Source organism: Fistularia commersonii, chromosome 32 (assembly GCF_037954325.1).
Source record: "Fistularia commersonii isolate RoL2024-O1a breed Wild chromosome 32, RoL_Fcom_v1.0, whole genome shotgun sequence".
NCBI lineage: Eukaryota > Metazoa > Chordata > Actinopteri > Syngnathiformes > Fistulariidae > Fistularia > Fistularia commersonii.
The window spans coordinates 9,659,800-9,677,490 of NC_141315.1; the positions used below are offsets into that span (position 1 = coordinate 9,659,800).

The following is a 17,691-nucleotide window of genomic DNA, read 5'->3' on the forward strand; positions in this document are numbered from 1 at the left end:
ATCTTTTGAGGTAATTATTCAGCTAATTAATTTTCTGATTTTTTTTGTGTTGTTTTCTTGAGGTTATTATTAATATTTTTTTTGCATTTTTTGAGGTAACAGATTATTTTTAAGGTAATTATTCAGCTCAAACATTTTCTACATTATTACCTTCAATTTTTGTTACCTTTTTATATATTTTCTTGGAAGTTATTATGAAAATTATTGGCATTTTTTTCCAGATCATTTCTCCATTATTTTGAACAGACGTGAGGGGGATCTCTCGATTCTAGACGATTCCTCGATCGTTTGCGGGAAATTTGTGCCGGGGATTTCATAACGACGGCGCTGATTTACAGCGACCACTTTAGCGGAGAACTGTTTTGTTTTTAACCACGTGTTGATTCGCGTCCGGGGCGTAATTTACGATTTTCAGTTCGAAAACTTTCCGTATCCCGTGACTCCGGTCGCCGGGAATCAATATAACAATCAGTGTGCCGTCAAACCCCGACAGAAGAAAAAAAAAAAAAAATTCGATTCATAAATCGGGGGCTACGTTATTGGATCCAGATGAAATCAATAAAACGTCCGCGTCGCCGAAGGTACCGTGACCTTTTGTCGTCGTCGGGGGCGACGCCTCCCTCGGCGCGGTTATCCATCTGCTGCGACCGGGTTTCCAATAACTGTCGATTATCAAAATGATTGGTTGGACGGAATATAAATAAATAAGGGGGGGATGAAGCCTTAACGACTGCGGGGCCGAGCCGACGGTAAATCACGTCGCCGGTGGGTGTCGTCGCTCCTAAATCCTTCCCGACGTACGTGATGTCCAGAGGCCTCGGGACTCTCGCGCGATAAAAAGTTGTTTTTTTGTTATTTTTTATTTTTTTTTTATATCCCCTTACATTTTTAGTGGCGCTTCTGGGAGGGACGTTAATCAAGGCGAGGGAAGCGGATATTTAGATTTAGAGCCACGTCGAGGGAAATAAACAAACATCTGGACTGAAAAAGGAGTTTGACGAGAAAATGATATTTTAATGCTGTTGTTATTTACAAAAGAGGTTTACGACAGAAGCGTTTCTCCTCAAGCCAAACTTATTTCCACGTTGCAAGGCGATCTATTTTACTTTTAATGAATGAATTCATTGACACGCAATTTCCCCCCCCCTTTTTTTTTTTGTTTAAAAAAAAAAAAAGACAAATTAATTCGCATTTCTTTCTTTCAGAAACGACGTTTACGGGGTGGTAAAACATTACGAGCTCGGCCTCAATAAACCGCGACTCTGCGGTGTTTTGGTCCTGGAGCCATCGCGTCCTTCATCCGCCTTTAAATCACAACCTTATTATAGTGTTTATAGTTTTATTTTTATATATATATATATACTGCTCAAAACAATAAAGGGAACACTGAAACGACACAACTCCAACTCAATCACACTGATTGATTTGGACTTGATTTAAGGACATTATACCAGCCCGGAGTGTGTGTTTACACTTCATGAGTGTGACCTCCATGGCTTCATACATTTGATTTCCATTGATCATTTTGCTGTGATTTTCTTTTCAGCACATTTAACTATGTAAAGAGCAAAATATTTAACAAGAATATTTCATTCACTCAGATCTAGGATGTGTTATTTTAGGGTTCCCTTTATTTTTTCAAGCAGCATTTATATATATATATATATGTAAACATAAACACATATGTATATACGTGTATATGTATATATATACACACACATATATGTATATGTAAATATATATATATATATTATGATACTATATTATTTGTTTTTTTTCTTGAGCGACTCTGGAGTAATAAAGTAATGAACTACATTGAAAGTAACTTACTTTTTTTCGGAGAATGCCGCAGGCTTCTTTTATATACATCTGTATATATATATATATATATATATATATATATATATATATATATATATATATGTACAGGACTGTCTCAGAAAATTAGAATATTGTGATTAAGTTCTTTATCTTATGTAATGCAATTAATAATAAACAAAAATTACTTTTTCATGGTATTCTAATATTTTGAGATAGGATTTTTGGGTTTTCTTAAGATGTAAGCCATAATGAGCAATATTAAAATAATAAAAGGCTTGCAATATTTCAGTTGTAATGAATCCAGAATGCATGACATTTTTGTTTTTGTAACTGCATTACAGAAGATAAAGAACTTTATCACAATATTCTAATTTTCGGAGACACTCCTGTGTCCGTTTATCTTTCTTCATGCAACATTTAGCATGACGGTTCGGAAGCGGCGTTCGGGTCGTATTAAAAATAATCCCGCTTCTCGGTCCGGACGCATCTCGTCGGCATTCATCCCGATCGGTTCCCTTGTTTGCGGATCAAAAATGCGTGGCCGCTCCGGGCCATCCATCACGAACCCCCTCCCGGAGGCCGCTCGCCCCCCAAACAGCCCATCACAATGACAATAGCGTTGATGTGAAGTGCGTCGCCTTTGGGCCGCCGCCGTATAACCCGCCGCATGCCTGCTCGGCCACCGCCGCGCTTTATGGCCTTATTGTGTCCTCTTTTATGTTGCGTCGCAGCCTGCGACAACAATTTGGAAAATTCACTGTAAATGTGAGATTATACGTGTGTTGACTTGTACGCATCCGGATCAATTAGTTAAGGAGTTGGGAGGGAAGGGGGGGGGGTTAAGAAAATAAAAATAAAAAAAAAGTAAAAAAACCCACAGTGGATGTAAAGTGTGATCTCCTCCCTTCCACATGAAACGAGTTGAGTAACAACTCTACCTTTTTCTTTTTTTCCCTTCTTTTCTTTCACGTGTCCCTCCCTCTCTCGTTTCCCTCCCTTCCCTTTCTTTTCCACATTACCAGGGGGTGGCGTGTGATTGACAGATGGGAACGAATAATAATTTTTCTTTTTTTTTTTCTTTCTTTCCTCCTTTCTCGTAACCTAAGGCCATCTTCTGTGATTGGCTTGCCAAGCTGACATCTCCAAACCTCACACCCCTCGCTCTCTCTCTCTCTCTTTCTCGCTCTTTCTCGCTCTCCCCCCCCCCCCACAACACCGCCGCCGCCGCCCCCCTCCCTCCCTTTAATATTCGGCCTGTGGATGAGGCATCTTGAGGGAGAAAAAAGTAGGGAGAGAGAGAGAGAAAAAGATATCTACCTTAGGGAAGAAGCTCAGAGAGAGGGAGGGAAAGGAAGGAGAGGACGGGTAGGAGCGTGTGGAGGAGACACTTATTCTCTTAACTACTAGGAGGCAGAGACACTTTCCTGGCCCGACTCAAAGAAGAGGGGAAAACAGGATTTTTTTTTTTTTTTTTTTTTTTGATTTATCTTTTTTTTTTTTTTTTTTTTTTTTTTTTAATTATAATAATTATCATCTAGCGATATTATAATCCCCCCCACCCCCACCCCTGCTTCCCCAACGAACGCCCCCTTCACTCAACAATCAAGCTCTTGACAAAAAAAAAAAAAAAAAAAAAGGGAAAAAAAAAAAAAAAAGAAAAAGAGCTTTTCACTTCTGGAAATTCTATTTTTTATTTTTTTTTTCCCCCCAATTTCCGACTGGAAGTTCTATGTATTGATCTCCCGCCCTCCCCATCCCCCCCCACCCACTTCCACCCCTTTTCCACACCCCGACCCCCCCGGCCGGCCTTCTCATCACACACACCAAACGAGGCTTACCTCATGGATTTGTATCTGATTGGATATTTGATGTGCGTGTGGTTGTCCAGCTCGCGGGTGCTTGGAGGCTATCCCATCTGGTGGTGAGTACGACATCCGCAATCCCCCGCTCTCCGGCGGCGTCGCAGCCTGCGAGACTCGTGCAAGTTTGTGGGGGGAGGAAAGGGGGGGGCGGAGGGGAGGGGAGGGGGGGGGTGATAGTAATAAAAAAATAATTGGTCATCTCGGAGAGGGCAGAATGTGCACTTTTCAGACGACGGCGTGGAAAAATGTTCTCCGGCCCCGTCCAAAGAATCCTGACCTCAAACACTAGTGTAACGGAAAAGGCTCGCCATTCTTTTCCCCTCCAGACCCGGGTCCATTTATCATATTGCAATATGTTGTGATGCAAATGATCCTTTTTGGCGTGCGTGAGCTGTCTTTTACGTGAAAGCTAAAAAAAAAATATATATTTACATATTAGCAAGTAGCTGCCGTGTCGGATCCCGCTTTCAAAAAAGCAGGATGGATAAACTCATTAAGATCCGGCCGTGTCGGTTAAAGTGGGATTTCTTTCGGGTTCGGGATTGAAAAGTTGTGCGGGAAGAATAAAATAAAAACAAACAAAAAAAAAAAAAAAAACTCCTCTGACAGCAGCTTCGGTTTTAGTCTTTATCATACAGCTGAGGCGCAGCGAACATGACATGCGCGATCGTTTTTGTTTTGTTTGCTATTATGCGTCACGCTCTGGACGCCGGCCCAACAAAAAAAAAAAAAAAAAAAAAAAAAAAGAAAACAAACCTTTCCATTTTTTTTTTTTTTTTTTTTTTTTTTAGGGGGGGGTGGGATTTTACAACACAGTGTGTCCTGACAGGTTAATGCCAACCAGAAATAAGAATAACAGAAAAATAAATAAGAAATCTATGCTCGTCGGTTGTAATTTGATGAATCCCGTCCAAACAACAACAAAAACATTCGGCGTGCTTCGCCCTCCCGGCCCCCTCCCCCCGCCCCGATCTGTCAGACTGTCAAGACACAATATGTTTAGGTGCCGCGGGGAATTTTCTTTTTTTTTTTTTATTCTTTGTTAAATTATCTCAGATGGCTTTTGGCGGCGGCGGCGACGAGTGAAATTAAGAGGGTTTATCTCATTAGGAATTCAGCCTCACGCAGCTGACCTCCCGGCTCTTTTGTAACATTAAGCGTCTATTCCCGTAGATATTTCGCGTGGGCGGATGACAAAGCTCCTTCTTGGCCGGCGAAACAATACTTGTCAGGAGCTACTGCACTTTTGGTAGCCCGACTACCATGTGGTCCCGCACCGTGGCGGCTCCCCTTCCAAAACCGCCAGCATCTTCTGGTTTCGCTTACAGCGCGGCCGGCTGCCAAGCGCGCAGGCCACAGGGCTGGAGTGTTAATGGCAGGGAGGACTTTACACCCACTCCTGGCTGCAGCCAGCTAGCCAGCCAGCCAGCCAGCGGTGCGACAAAGACAGCGAAGGGGGGGGGGGGTGGCAGGGTTGGGGGGGGTTTCTCTCGGAGAATTACCTGCAGCTGTTCTGGTCAAGGAGCTTACATGACACCGCGGGTGTAGGGTTCGATTTTTTTTTTTTTTTTTTGTCTGAACAATGCAGCGCCGACACGTCTTGCCGCGACCCGGGCCGGAGCCGGGAGTTGCGGGGAGGGCGGTGGCTTCAGGGGAACGGGCAGATGCTGAGGAATGGTCCCACACACACACACACACACACACACACACACATATATATATACGTCCCTGCTTGGTGGTGTCCGACGCATCGAGAAAAAAAAAAAAAAAAAAAAAAAAGAAGAGGAGCGTAGAAAGGAGGGCCCACTCCCCTCGGGGCTCCTGTCTCCGGGGGGTGACGACTCAGCCATAAATCCTCCTCGCCGGGACGGGACGGGGAGATTCGGGGGGGGTCGGGGGGGCTCGGGGGCGGGGGGGTCACGCCTGGCAGCTTTGCCGTTACAGGACGAGGTGTTGAAAACAAAAGTGAGCATAAATAACTCTGGCGATTTGCACGTATGGAAGGCTATGAGGTGGGGTTCGGAGAACGCTCGCGTGTTTTGGTTTAAAATAAGGATGCGTTACGATTCGGGGAGAATCCACGAGGTGAGGAAAGAGTGCGGTTGGAACTCCGAAGGTCAAAGGTGACTCATACGCGCAAATCTCACGGCGGCAATTTTTTTTCCCCCTCTCTCATACGTGATCGTCTTCTAAAAGTGACATTTTCACAAAATGCCGTTTATTCTGGCGGCTAAAGCGACACCGCATCCCAACATCGCCGTCCCGTTTCTTTGGCTTGAAAATAAAAGAAGGTTTTTTTTTGTTTTGTTTTTTTTCTCGGGGTGGGGGTTCCTGCTTCCACCTTTTCATCCGCCCATAATTACCGATCCGGAGCTGATCGTTTCTAAACCCGGCGTGGTTAAAGCTCATCTCGGGTGTTTACAGCATCCTAAGCCAGTCTGTCAGCCCGCAGCCTCTTTGTGCTGCTTACGTAAACAGCGGCGGCTGCGAGTCAACGCTGACAGTCGGTTTCAGCGAGTATTTCAGCTTCCCCCTGCGTTCGGCCGCAAAGCTTGTTGTTTTAATTTTTTTCGGTTTAACGCCGTCGTATCGAACTGCGAGAAAGTAAAGACGGCGATGCTGCCGGCGCACAATGTCGGGTTCCCCCCGCGTGTTTGTTTTGTTATTTTTCTTGTTGTTGTTCACAAGAAAAGCTGTCCCGCAGAATTAATTGTACTTTTGAAGCATGCTGTTTACAGTCGAAAAACAGGAAAGTCCCATTATTTCAGAAGGGGTTTATAACGGCTCTGGCTGTTTGGTTTTCGCTCAGGTGAAGAAAGGGCTGGGTCAGATGGGAAAAGAAGCAGCGAGTGAAATCTGACTCAGCGTTACTCATCTGTTTTATTGTTTCCATTATCGGTTTAACCGCTTACCTTTTTAACGCTGGTTTTTCAGGTTATTTCTTGCTCGCCATTAAGCAACAACTCTGCGATTCGCAATGAATTTTGTAATTTTCCATTATTTCAGCCTTTTCCACGGCTCGTTTTGCTAGAATCCGGTTTTTCTTTTAAACAATTTTTCACACATTCAATGTAGCCTTTGCTAACAGCAATGAAGCCTGGCGTTGTAAGTGTTAAAAATCTAAAAGCAAAAAAAAAACGACGACAAAAAATGCTAACTGCTAACAGTGCGGACGGGATGTACAAATGTTTGCACTTCATGGCTAAAAATGTTTACCCTTTTATTCACTTGCAATTGATTAAGGTGTCAATTTCCCCCAAGATCATTGGACGTCGGCTGTCATTGAGCATTAGCCTCACGGCGGATGTCGACGTTATACGATCGAACGCTCCGACGGGTCGCAACAAGCCCTGACTGTCACGAATTTGGTAAAAGTTTAAAAGACTCGCCGGCAATTTTTGAGATTTTAAGACCCAGAGGATTAGATCGCCTGCGGTCAAACATGAATACGTCACTTTATTACACATTTCTGTGATGGGATCATTTCCCCTAAAGCCACATACAGCTCTTAAAAATAGTATTTTTGGCTGCTAAAGCCTTCAAGACCTCTGTCGATCTCTGTTTGAGCACAAACTCATCTCTCTCGGAGCTGACAGATTAATACGACGGGAAGTGGAAAGTCATCCCTTCAACAGAGAATCACCCGTGGGTCGTACCGAGGCTTTCCTGCGAGCGTCCTCGAATGAAACGCCGCCGCCTTAAGTCTCATGCGCGGTCGGTGATGTGGGAAGTTTGCCGTTAATACCGGCGTCGTCCCCCCGTCCAAAGATCTAACACAAAGCGATCTGGGTTTACTGAACTCCCCGGTCTACACACAGACCTCTCCGGTTCAACCTGAGCGGCTTAAACGGAGCTCCGGAGTCCATCTCTGGGTCTCAGGAATGTCATTATCTGACTCATCCCCCTCCCCACGTCCCTCCGAAATCCTCAATCCCAACCTTCAACCCCCGAATACCCCGACCATTGGCCGAGGGATCACTTAAATGATTCCTAATGCGAGAAAATCCTGTCTGCCGTCCCGTGTGAAAAGATCAAGGATGTTGGGGTATTATAGTCGACGGCGTGCAGGACGCTGGAGAAAAGAGCAGGGAAAGTCCTGAAGAATGTCATTCATGAGAAACGCCGGGTTTCCTTTCTGAATGGCCGAGGGCCGGCGTAGGGCCGGGGTCAAAGGCGGTTTGATAAGAGAAACGTCTCCGCGGGGATCCGCACCCGCAGGGTCTGAGGGTCCACCGAGTGACCTCGGGACCTGACCTCAAAACAGTACCAAAATGATTGAAAACTTCCCGCGCGGTACTTTTTCTGCACTATTAACTTGCTTTTTTTTTTTTCTCTCTTCACTCTCATCCTCATTTCAATCCGCTGTGGATATGAAAGTGCGTCACGTATTGTGGGACTCGTCTTTCACATCCAGAGTCGCGCCGCCTATGCTGAGCGAGGAGCCGCGGGCTATTATTCTTTACTTTTAGTTTCCTCCTCGACTTATAGAGTTCTGTGGCAGTTCTGAACGCGGCGCAGATTCGTCAGGGGAATGTCGCCGGTACAATGGAAGCACGACGTCGGGAAAAAAAAAACCCTTCTGGCTCGTCGCTACAAAGATGGCGACGTCTTCTCGCAAATATAGGACACGGTGAAACTTTGCATTCTGCGCCCTCCATGATGTACGCTCCTCTTTGAGTGGATGCAGTTAGAAAAAAGTTGAGGCTGTTGAAAAAAAAAAGAGCTAATTTTCCGGGTCTTTGCAAATGCTCGACGCCGCTGACGGACATTTAAAAACAGTCGTCACACTGGTCTAAAAGCCAGTCGCGGCTGAGCTAGCTTCACAGCTTGAGCATCCCGTGACGGCAAAATAAGAAAATGTCCTTAAGGCTACCGAGTCAGAACGCAAACGTGTGAAAATCTTCCCCGAGCTGCTGGAGAACCACCGCGATGATAGCAGGTGTCCACATGCTAACTCCCGCTGAGCAGGTTTAGCTTGTCATGGTAACACCAGCGGTGCTGTTAGCTTTGTTAGCTCACATGCGGGCAAGCCGGAGCTAACCGCGTTAGCTCGCGTTAGCTCGCTCGTGTCTGGATTTGAAGGGCGGCACTTTACAACTATTTGTGGAGAGGATGTGGGAACCGTCCCCGTGTGAAAGCAGTTCACTGCCAGTTTTTTTTCACTTCGATTTGCTCGCGACCGTTGCGGCGAAGACAAATATTTCGACGCCGTCGAAAAAAGGCGACGTTTCATTTATTTCGTGAGAAGCTCAGGCTAAACGACAACCGTGGCATGACTTGGCGTAATAACGCGGCACAGCCGCAGGAGACATTACAAGGCTGCTGTCGGGCTCACAAATTTCTAATGATTTGACATTTTAAGGAAAAAAAAAAAAAAAAAAAAAACCTCATTGATTTTGTTTTTCAATTCTTAGAACATGTTTCAAGTACAATTAATAGAAGGACAAAGGCTGGAGACAAACAGCTCAAAGGGCGATAAATATCCTGCGGTTTGATATATTAGATTTTGATCTTAAGTGTTTGGAACAATCTGGAAACTATTTCTTTGTTTTTGACAGTTTCTTATTGTTTTCCCGCAAACAAAAATCTTTTTCCGGTGACCGACGGAGCCTCGGGGATTCGAGGCGAAACGTCTCCGTCGCTAAGATGAGGTTTTCCGACGCGCGGCCCTCCGGCGCCCCCTCTTGGTCTGGATGTCACGTCGCAGTTTCGTCGTAGCTGTAGTTTTAATCACGATTTAAGGGCCGGCGGTGTTTCGCGATCCGCGGCCTTTTTTTTATTTTTTCCCCAAACAACGAGACTCCGATCGTCACGCAAACAATTTTGAGGAATGCCCTAATAAATATCGCATCGCGTGTCCTCGCTTTCGAGCCGACGCCGACGTCTCGAATTTGCGTTTTGCGAATTTGAATAAATTCCCAAACAATTTTACCCGACTGCTCAGGAGCCAATCGTATCGAGTTTCACCGCAATGAAAAAGTACATGACGAGATGCGGCGCCTTCACGGTCCGGCGGAAACTATGAATGAAATGTAGATCGGCGGCGTCGAGTCTGATATCCGATGAGCGAATTACATCAACGTTGGACGCGCCGCCGATATCGGAGCAGACCATAATGAGGGCAATATTTTAACGTACCCGCTTTGATTCGACTTAACGGCCCCGGCCAATCCCGGCGCTTCTTGCCGAGGCCGACGCCGAAGAAGTCACCCGGGAAAAATGCTCCAACCTCTAATTGGACCCGACAAACATGTGGGATGACATGATCCGTCCGAGGCCCGGCTAGGTGAGCCGTTCAAAGGAGAGCGCTATTTCAAAGTAGCGAAGGCGAGTCTAAATCTTCCCCCGCCATCAAAGGCCGCGCTCTGCGCTCGTGTAGGAAATGACAAAGTCCCCCCCGCCGCACTAAAACACAGGCCGGGGCAGTTCCTCAAAGGGATGGGGGGGGAAACCGCCACGGCCGGGGGGCAAAGAGATCATTAGGGGATGCATGTGGAGATGCGCACACACACACACACACACACACGAGAGTGCCGTTTTAAAAGGTCTTCATTACCTGGGTGATCTCACCTGGACGGTTGTTACGGGGGTTAGTTGTTAGCAAAGACCAATGTCTCTGGCGTGCCGTGGTCAGCTGGCGATGTGGAGATCGTCGGAAACGTCGGAGTTTGCGTTACACGTGAAAAGCTGGCCGGCAAAAAAAAAAACATAGCCTCCTGGAATTGCGATAAAACTTGTCGGACTTATTTTTTAAACCCAACCTATCTGTTGGCGGTCAAAAAAGGAGGGAAAAGCCCATGATGACGAAGTAACTCTGCAAAGATATCAAAATAAACCATTAAGTTTTCCTGTGAACTCAAATTTATTAGAAATGAATTTGTTGAATTTGCATGAAGTATTTGCCTAAATTTTACAGGAATCTATTATCTACCTATAAATTAATTTTGGAGGTGTATTTGGCTTAGCAGGTCGAGCAGGGCCCCCCTCCAATCAAGAGGTTGATGGTTGACCATAAGTGTCAACTCAAAGACTCATCGGGTTGATTTTCGATAACACTGGATTGATTTGTTCGACTTGTCAAATGGAGAAAAAAACAGAATCATTACATTTTGACGGGACGGAGGAGAAAAGTTTTAGGGAATTTAACGGACCGACTGGAGGAAATCGACAGATTGGTTTCCCAAATGGCCGTCAAAATATTACCGAACAAATAATCTCCTCAAAATTCATCAGATTTTGACAAAATGAGGGGAAACATTAAAATCCAACAAGGGACAAAGAAGCATCGAAGTTGAGAAAATAGGAAGTAATAAATCATGAACGACCAGGTAAATAGCAGACAGATGGAAAAGACTAATAAGAACATAAAAGAAACGAGTTAAAAGGTCAAATTGGGGATGCAGAGCATTTTATGGGTCCCGGCTTCTGCAGAGTTAAGCGAGACGGTATTCAAAAAACGGCGTCCAAACGGCAAAAAGATCAACGGGAAATAGCATGAAAATCAACAAAAAGAAAGGGTGACCCCGCTGTCAAAAGACAATAGCGTGAAAATAAACAATGGATTAGCGAAAAGAAAAATCTGCACGAAATCACCCAAAACACTGGCCGAAAAAGAGCTAAAATCTGAATAAATTCACCCAAAAAATACAAAAGAGAACTCAAACCAGGGGTGAATAATTAGGTGATGGAGGGCATTGAGGGTGTCCAATGTAATCAGGGTTGAGAGCCCTTGCAAACAAAAACAGTTAAAAACAGTTAGACATGCTGGGAGAAAAATCAGCAAATTAAAAAAAAAAAAAATCAGGCAGAAAGTCCCTAAAAGCACCCGAAAAACAGTAAGACGAATATCAAGGCTTAACATCAGCAACACATCAAAACTGGAGAAAAATCTGCCAAAAAATACTGAAGTCAGCAAAATTTTCCTCAAAAAAACTGAAATAGAATTATGCAAGAAAATAACTCCAATTCTTCAACAAAACAAAACAAAACTTCAACAAAACAAATGAGTTCTTACCCAAAAAATCAGGAGGTGATCGAGGGCATTGAGGGGAATCCACCTCCATCGGGGCTGAAAGAAAAACAGTAAGAAATGCAAAAGAAATAACCTTAAAGTCAGCAAAGGATGATCAAGTATCTGGGAAAAAAAATCAAGTGAATTTCAAATAAATTAAGCAAACTTTTTTCAAAATTCTGCAAAAAATGACTGACTTCAGCAAAATTTCCAAATTGTCCTTAAGATATAATTTCAAAATTCTGCAAGACAATACTTAAAAATGCTTCAGGTGAGAACCATAAAATAAGCAAATTAAAAAAATGACTTCCAAAAAAACCCCAAATAAATAATTACCTATGCAATGACCAAAAAAAAAGAAATCTGAAAATTCTGTAAAAAATGACTGAATTCAGCAAAATGGTACAATTTTCTTGAAGACATTGAATCAAAATTTTGCAAGAAAATACCTAAAAAAAAGTACCTTCAGACAAGAACCATGAAATTAGCAAATTAAAAAATGAATTGCATAGAACCCCCAAATAAATATTTACCTAAAAATCAGGAGGCAATCTAGGGCAAAAAACAATATGTGCTGCAATGACCAAAAAAAAAAAAAAAATCTGAAAATTCTTTAAAAAAGTGACCAAATTCGGCAAAATGCTACAATTTTCTTGAAGATATTGAATCAAAAATTTGCAAGAAAATACCTAAAAAAAAAAAAAACCTTCAGACAAGAGCCATAAAATAAGCAAATTAAAAAAATAGAATTAAATAAATAAAGCAGAGGCCAGGTAAAAGTCAGATAGACGGGAAAGACAAATGACAACATAAAAGAAACGCATTAGGAGATCACATTGGGGATGCAGAGCTTTTTATGGATCCCGGCTTCTGCACAGTTAATGCATGGATGTGTGTGTGTGTGTGTGTGTGTGTGTGTGTGTGTGGAGAGATTTTCCAAGCCTCGGCAGATACTGTGACATATGTTGATACAAAGAAAATGGGGGCTCCTGATTATCCTGTTAGCCGTGTTTTTACAGCCATAATGGCAACCTGCAATAACACATGAGAGGAGCGGTGGTTCGGGGTGTGGGCGGGCCGGGCGGAGGATTTAATCAGCGCCGGCTATTAGTGGCTCCGCTCTCTCACCACCGGCCATTTCTTATCAAACCACCATGTGATAGTCAACAGCAATTAGCCTTTTAATAACTTTCTCAAACACGGTGCCGCGTTTGAAATCCGCACGGAGGGATTCCAGACATACGCGGCCGGATTCCAGACGATCCCTTACGTGTTTTGATTTGCATAGGATGCATGACTGCTGACGAATGTTGCGGCGGTGCCAACGGGCCGCCTCCTAATGAGCACAGGCGGGGAACAAAGCGGCCGCACGGACTCACGATGGAAAAGCGCAACCCCGAACGCACGTCGACGCCACGGTCCGACGGTGCGAGCATTTCTGCAGTGGAGGGGGGGGGGGATCGGCGAGACGGTATTTGAAAAACGGCGTCAAAGCGGGCAAAAACATCAACGGGAAACGGCATGAAAATCAATAAAAAGAATGAGTGACCCCGCTGTCAAAAGACAATGGCGTGAAAATAAACGATGGATTACCGAAAAGAAAAATCTGCAAGAAATCACCCAATTATTGGGCAAATAATATTATATTAAAAAAAAAAAAATCAAGTTGAAAGTCCCTAAAAAAAAAAAAAAAAACAGTAAATAGCACGTCAAAGCTTAAAATCAGCAACACATCAAAAATCTTGAGAAAAACAAAAAATCTAATTTCATATAAATTAGCATGACATTTATGAAAAATCTGCCAAAAAATACCAAAGTCAGCAAAATTTCAGAATTTTCTTCAAAAAACTGAAATAAAATTATGCAAGAAAATAACTTCAATTCTTACAAAAACAGAACAAATGTTTGCTTACCTAAAAAATCAGGAGGTGATCGAGGGCATTGAATGACATCCACCTCCTTCAGGGCTGAGAGAAAAACGGTAAATGCAAATAACCTTAAAGTCAGCAACACATGATCAAATATCTGGGAAAAAAAAAAAAAAAATCAAGTGAATTTCATATGGCAAGATGACAATTTCTAAAATTCTGCAAAAAAAATGCCTGAATTCAGCAAAATTTCCAAATTTTCCCCAAAAAATGATATCAAGATTCTGCAAAAAATACTTTGAAATCCTTTAGATAAGAACCATAAAATAAGCAAATTAAAAAAATATAATGCCAAAAAAAAAAAAAAAGAATAACGTAAAAATCAGGAGGCGATCAAGGGCAAAAAACAGCAATAAGTACTGCAATGACCCAAAAAAAAAATCTAATGTATAAAAATTAGCATGATGTTTCTGAAAATTTTGTAAAGAATGACTGAATTCAGCAAATGTCCAAATTTTCTTCAAGAAATTATCAAAATTCTGCAAGAAAAAACAAGAAATTCTTCAGACGTGAACCATGTAATTAACAAATTAAAAAAAATATTGCAAAAAAAAAAAATTGAAAAATTACCTACAAATCATGTGATCAAGGGCAAATAACAGCAATACATGCTGCAATCACCCAAAAAAAAGAAAATCTAATATATAACACTTAGAATGACATTTTTTCTGAAAATTTGGCAAAAAATGACTGAATTCAGCAGAAAGTCCAAATTTTCCGGACGAAATTGAATCATAATGCTGCAAGAAAACACCTAAAAATGAGTGATATAAAATGAGAAAAATTCCCCAAAAAAACTGCAACACACCAGAAATGACCTCAAAGTGAGCAAGGGGGTGTCAGGGGCGTCGGGACTTTATTTTTCTAAGATTCATGCGGATCCGGACGTCAGGACAACAACCAGCACCTTCCCACTCAGAGTAAGTCGGAGACGTTTAGCGATACGTTTCCTTTTTCCTTCTGCTTTTAGCGGACAAGGCGCCCAAGTTCAGCCGCCGCATCCTAACAGGCAGGTTCACAAGTTTCGGCTTCCCCTTTTCACGTCTCCGAGTCGTGACTGGAGGGGCTCCGTGTCCCGACGCCGCACTCGCTGCAAACGCTGCGCAGAAGGAGAGAGAACAGGTTGGAACATTTTTCAGGGGTCCTGTCATTTTTTATCTGATCAGCCAGGAGCTGTTGGACTACAAATCAAAAGTGTGCCAAAAGACAGAGAGAAAAAAAAAAAAGACAGAAAGCGAACACGACGAAATAACAGCTTTGCATTCCAGCCTCCACCGGGGGAGCGAAGTCCCATCCTCGGGCGAAGACGACAACTTTCCGTGGCCCACTTACTCCTTTTCCGGTGCCTTCCGCGGCTCCCCGCCGCCTCTGCTGTGGGATTTACGAATAAGAGCATGATGTGCGCATCCCCGGCCCCGTAGCTGCGCCGCAGCCCGCGGGCCAATCTGACAAGTCGAGCTGCGGCGTCGACACATAGAGGTAAAAGCGGGAGGTAGAGAGTTCAACGCGAAGAAATGCGGAGGCCTTTTTCAGGCTGGAGCAGAGTCGCGCTGCTCGTCGGGGATTCGGCGCTCCGGGCACGAACCCCGTGCGAGTTAACCTTATTAATTTCCCTGTAATGAAATAAGTTAACTTGTTCAGACAAGGCTAAGAACGACAAGCACCCACCGTCAGCCATCACTCCCGAGTTTTTATTGAATCTCCAGGCCGTGTCGAATCACTTTAATAAAACTACACCCTTTTCCAAATTCCTAATTTTATCTGTTTACCTTTAGTCAACAATAAGCTTCACGTATGTTTTCCTGACATGATGCGGCACATGTCATGACAGATACCCATCCAAACTCAACCTGGACGGTCAAAGAGACATTTGGTCGCGATTAAACGATACAATAATAATAATCCAACAGATTTTTTGAATAGAGAGTTTGGAATTTCCTGAAGAAATCCATTCAAAAAAATGAACCAGGACTTAACAGAACAAAATATCAACACTTTCTTGTCAATTTTGTGACATTACTTCCTTTGTATTTTTTTTTCCTGAATTGATTGGAACTCCCTTTTACAAAATGAATACTAATAGTTTGGCTTGGTTATGTTTCATCAGACATTTTCTTACACAGTTCAAGGTCCTTTTTATTATTATTTTGTTTTACTTCTTTTTATCATGTGCTGATGTGTATTCTGGCCTATGTGGGACTAAGAACTGCACCTGTTATTATTTGATAAAAAAAAAAAAAAAAAAAATCTCATGAAAATGTTCCTGCTATTCTAAACATTTAAAAAAAATAGCAAATATATGGCTTCTTTTTTTTTTTGCTAAATTTCCTTGTATTCTCAAAAGAATCACATCTGACAACCTTAAAGAAAGAGAAATAAAGGATTTGAGAATCTGCCCCGAAATGTAATGGATTCCCTCCTGGGCCACGCACCCTCCACAAAGATTCATTAAAATTGGCCCAGCAGTTCTTTTCCGTAATCCTGCTGACAGACAGACAATACATGTCTGGAAAGATTTCTAAAAATATGACAAAAATGCCCATTTTTTATTAGAAGTTTTGCTTCGACTTTTTTTTATTTCAGAAAAGGCCCACACAGTATTTCCAGACAAATTAATGAAAATGACGTGATTTTTTTTTTTTTATTTTCGAATTAATAGATCTTTTCCCGCAAAAGGATTGTGTTCTTCCTTTGGGCCAGGCGCCTGAAACCAGAGCATATGTCTGGAAATATTTCTGGAATAAACGCAATCCAATGTTTTCTTAAAAGATCCGCGCAATGAGAAAATTGACAGAAATATAAATAAATGTCTGGTTCGAATTGTGAAAAAGAGCTCCTCTATGGGACCACAGGATGGGGGGTTTCCTCCGGACACACTCCATAAATTTCCCAGAATCCTGCTGATCGACAGGTAAAAACACGGGACAAAATCCCACCTCTCGTAAGCAAACATTCAAAATCTCCCATATTAGGAAATCTTTTCGAACGGACTACGCACGCCGACTCGGCCTTCCCTGAAAAATTGTATTTTTAACCTACAGCGCAAAAATGAGAGCGTGAAGCTCCACCAAGATAGACCCGGCAGTTCTTCTGCGCAACCAAAACACACAAAGTCCAACAGTCCCTCCCTAATTATGGGACTTGTCAAATGAGTAGCTGAACATACCGTAAGCGCCCCCTCCTACCCCTTTTTAAACTCCTGTTTACCTGAAAGCAAAAAAGCGGGAGAGTCCCAGCTTGTGATCAAACAAAAAGGAGAATTATGTAATCTAAGTGTGTGTTTGTGTGTGTGTTTGTGTGCATGGTTTGCAGGATGTGTTTGAAACCAAAAATTCACAATTGTGCGTAAAGTTAGCCACTGTAAGATAAAGTTTATCTTATTTTATGTTGGACAAAGGTTGGATTATCTTATTTTTTGGGGGGGGGGGGTCCCTTCATCTTATCCCCATCTGTTGCCATGGTTACAATACCCGTGAACAATCGAGACGCGTGTTTCACGGTTTATGGAAAACTAAGGGTAGTGGTCCAAATCCACGTCTAATTTATTCCTACGGGATTTTTTTTATTAACATTTGTTTCTATGGTAACTCAAATGCCACTTTGCAATCATCCCAATTAATATGCACGTGTTTCTATAAACCTTCAAATATATACTGACATATATACATACATGTTGTAGCGTATGAAAACAGTTACATCCAAAAACCTACGACGACAGCAGCCGTGACCTTTGCGCCTGTCAAACACTCTCCCCCACACGCAAGCGCACACACACACACACACACACACACACACACACTAACACACACACACACACACACACACCGCCCCCTCTCGTCCAAAACACATTCACAGCCAGTAGGAAATAACAGAACTCTGAACATTCCTCTCAACAGGACCGCAGGGTTGCTACCCTGTATATATATAATTGTGGGTTGAAGTGTCAGGACAATTTTAAGAAAAGAGCGTGCGTGCATCTGCAGAAACGCCATGTTTGATCGGCATCGCTTTAAAAAGCCTCCATCCTTCGCCACCATGCCCGATTACCTTGGCCGCCGCTTACAAGTAT

The 17,691-nt window shown here is 42.9% G+C and overlaps 1 protein-coding gene across 1 annotated transcript in view; it reads left to right on the forward strand.

Moving 5' to 3' along the window:
• The first annotated feature begins 3,275 nt into the window (after positions 1 to 3,275).
• The window catches only part of wnt3 (wingless-type MMTV integration site family, member 3), a 28,702-nt gene continuing 14,286 nt past the window's right edge, over positions 3,276 to 17,691 (forward strand). The window contains exon 1 of the mRNA XM_086140150.1: positions 3,276 to 3,742. Coding sequence (XP_085996276.1) covers positions 3,663 to 3,742 — 80 coding nt within the window. The 5' untranslated portion in view covers positions 3,276 to 3,662. The remainder of the gene's footprint in view (positions 3,743 to 17,691) is intronic.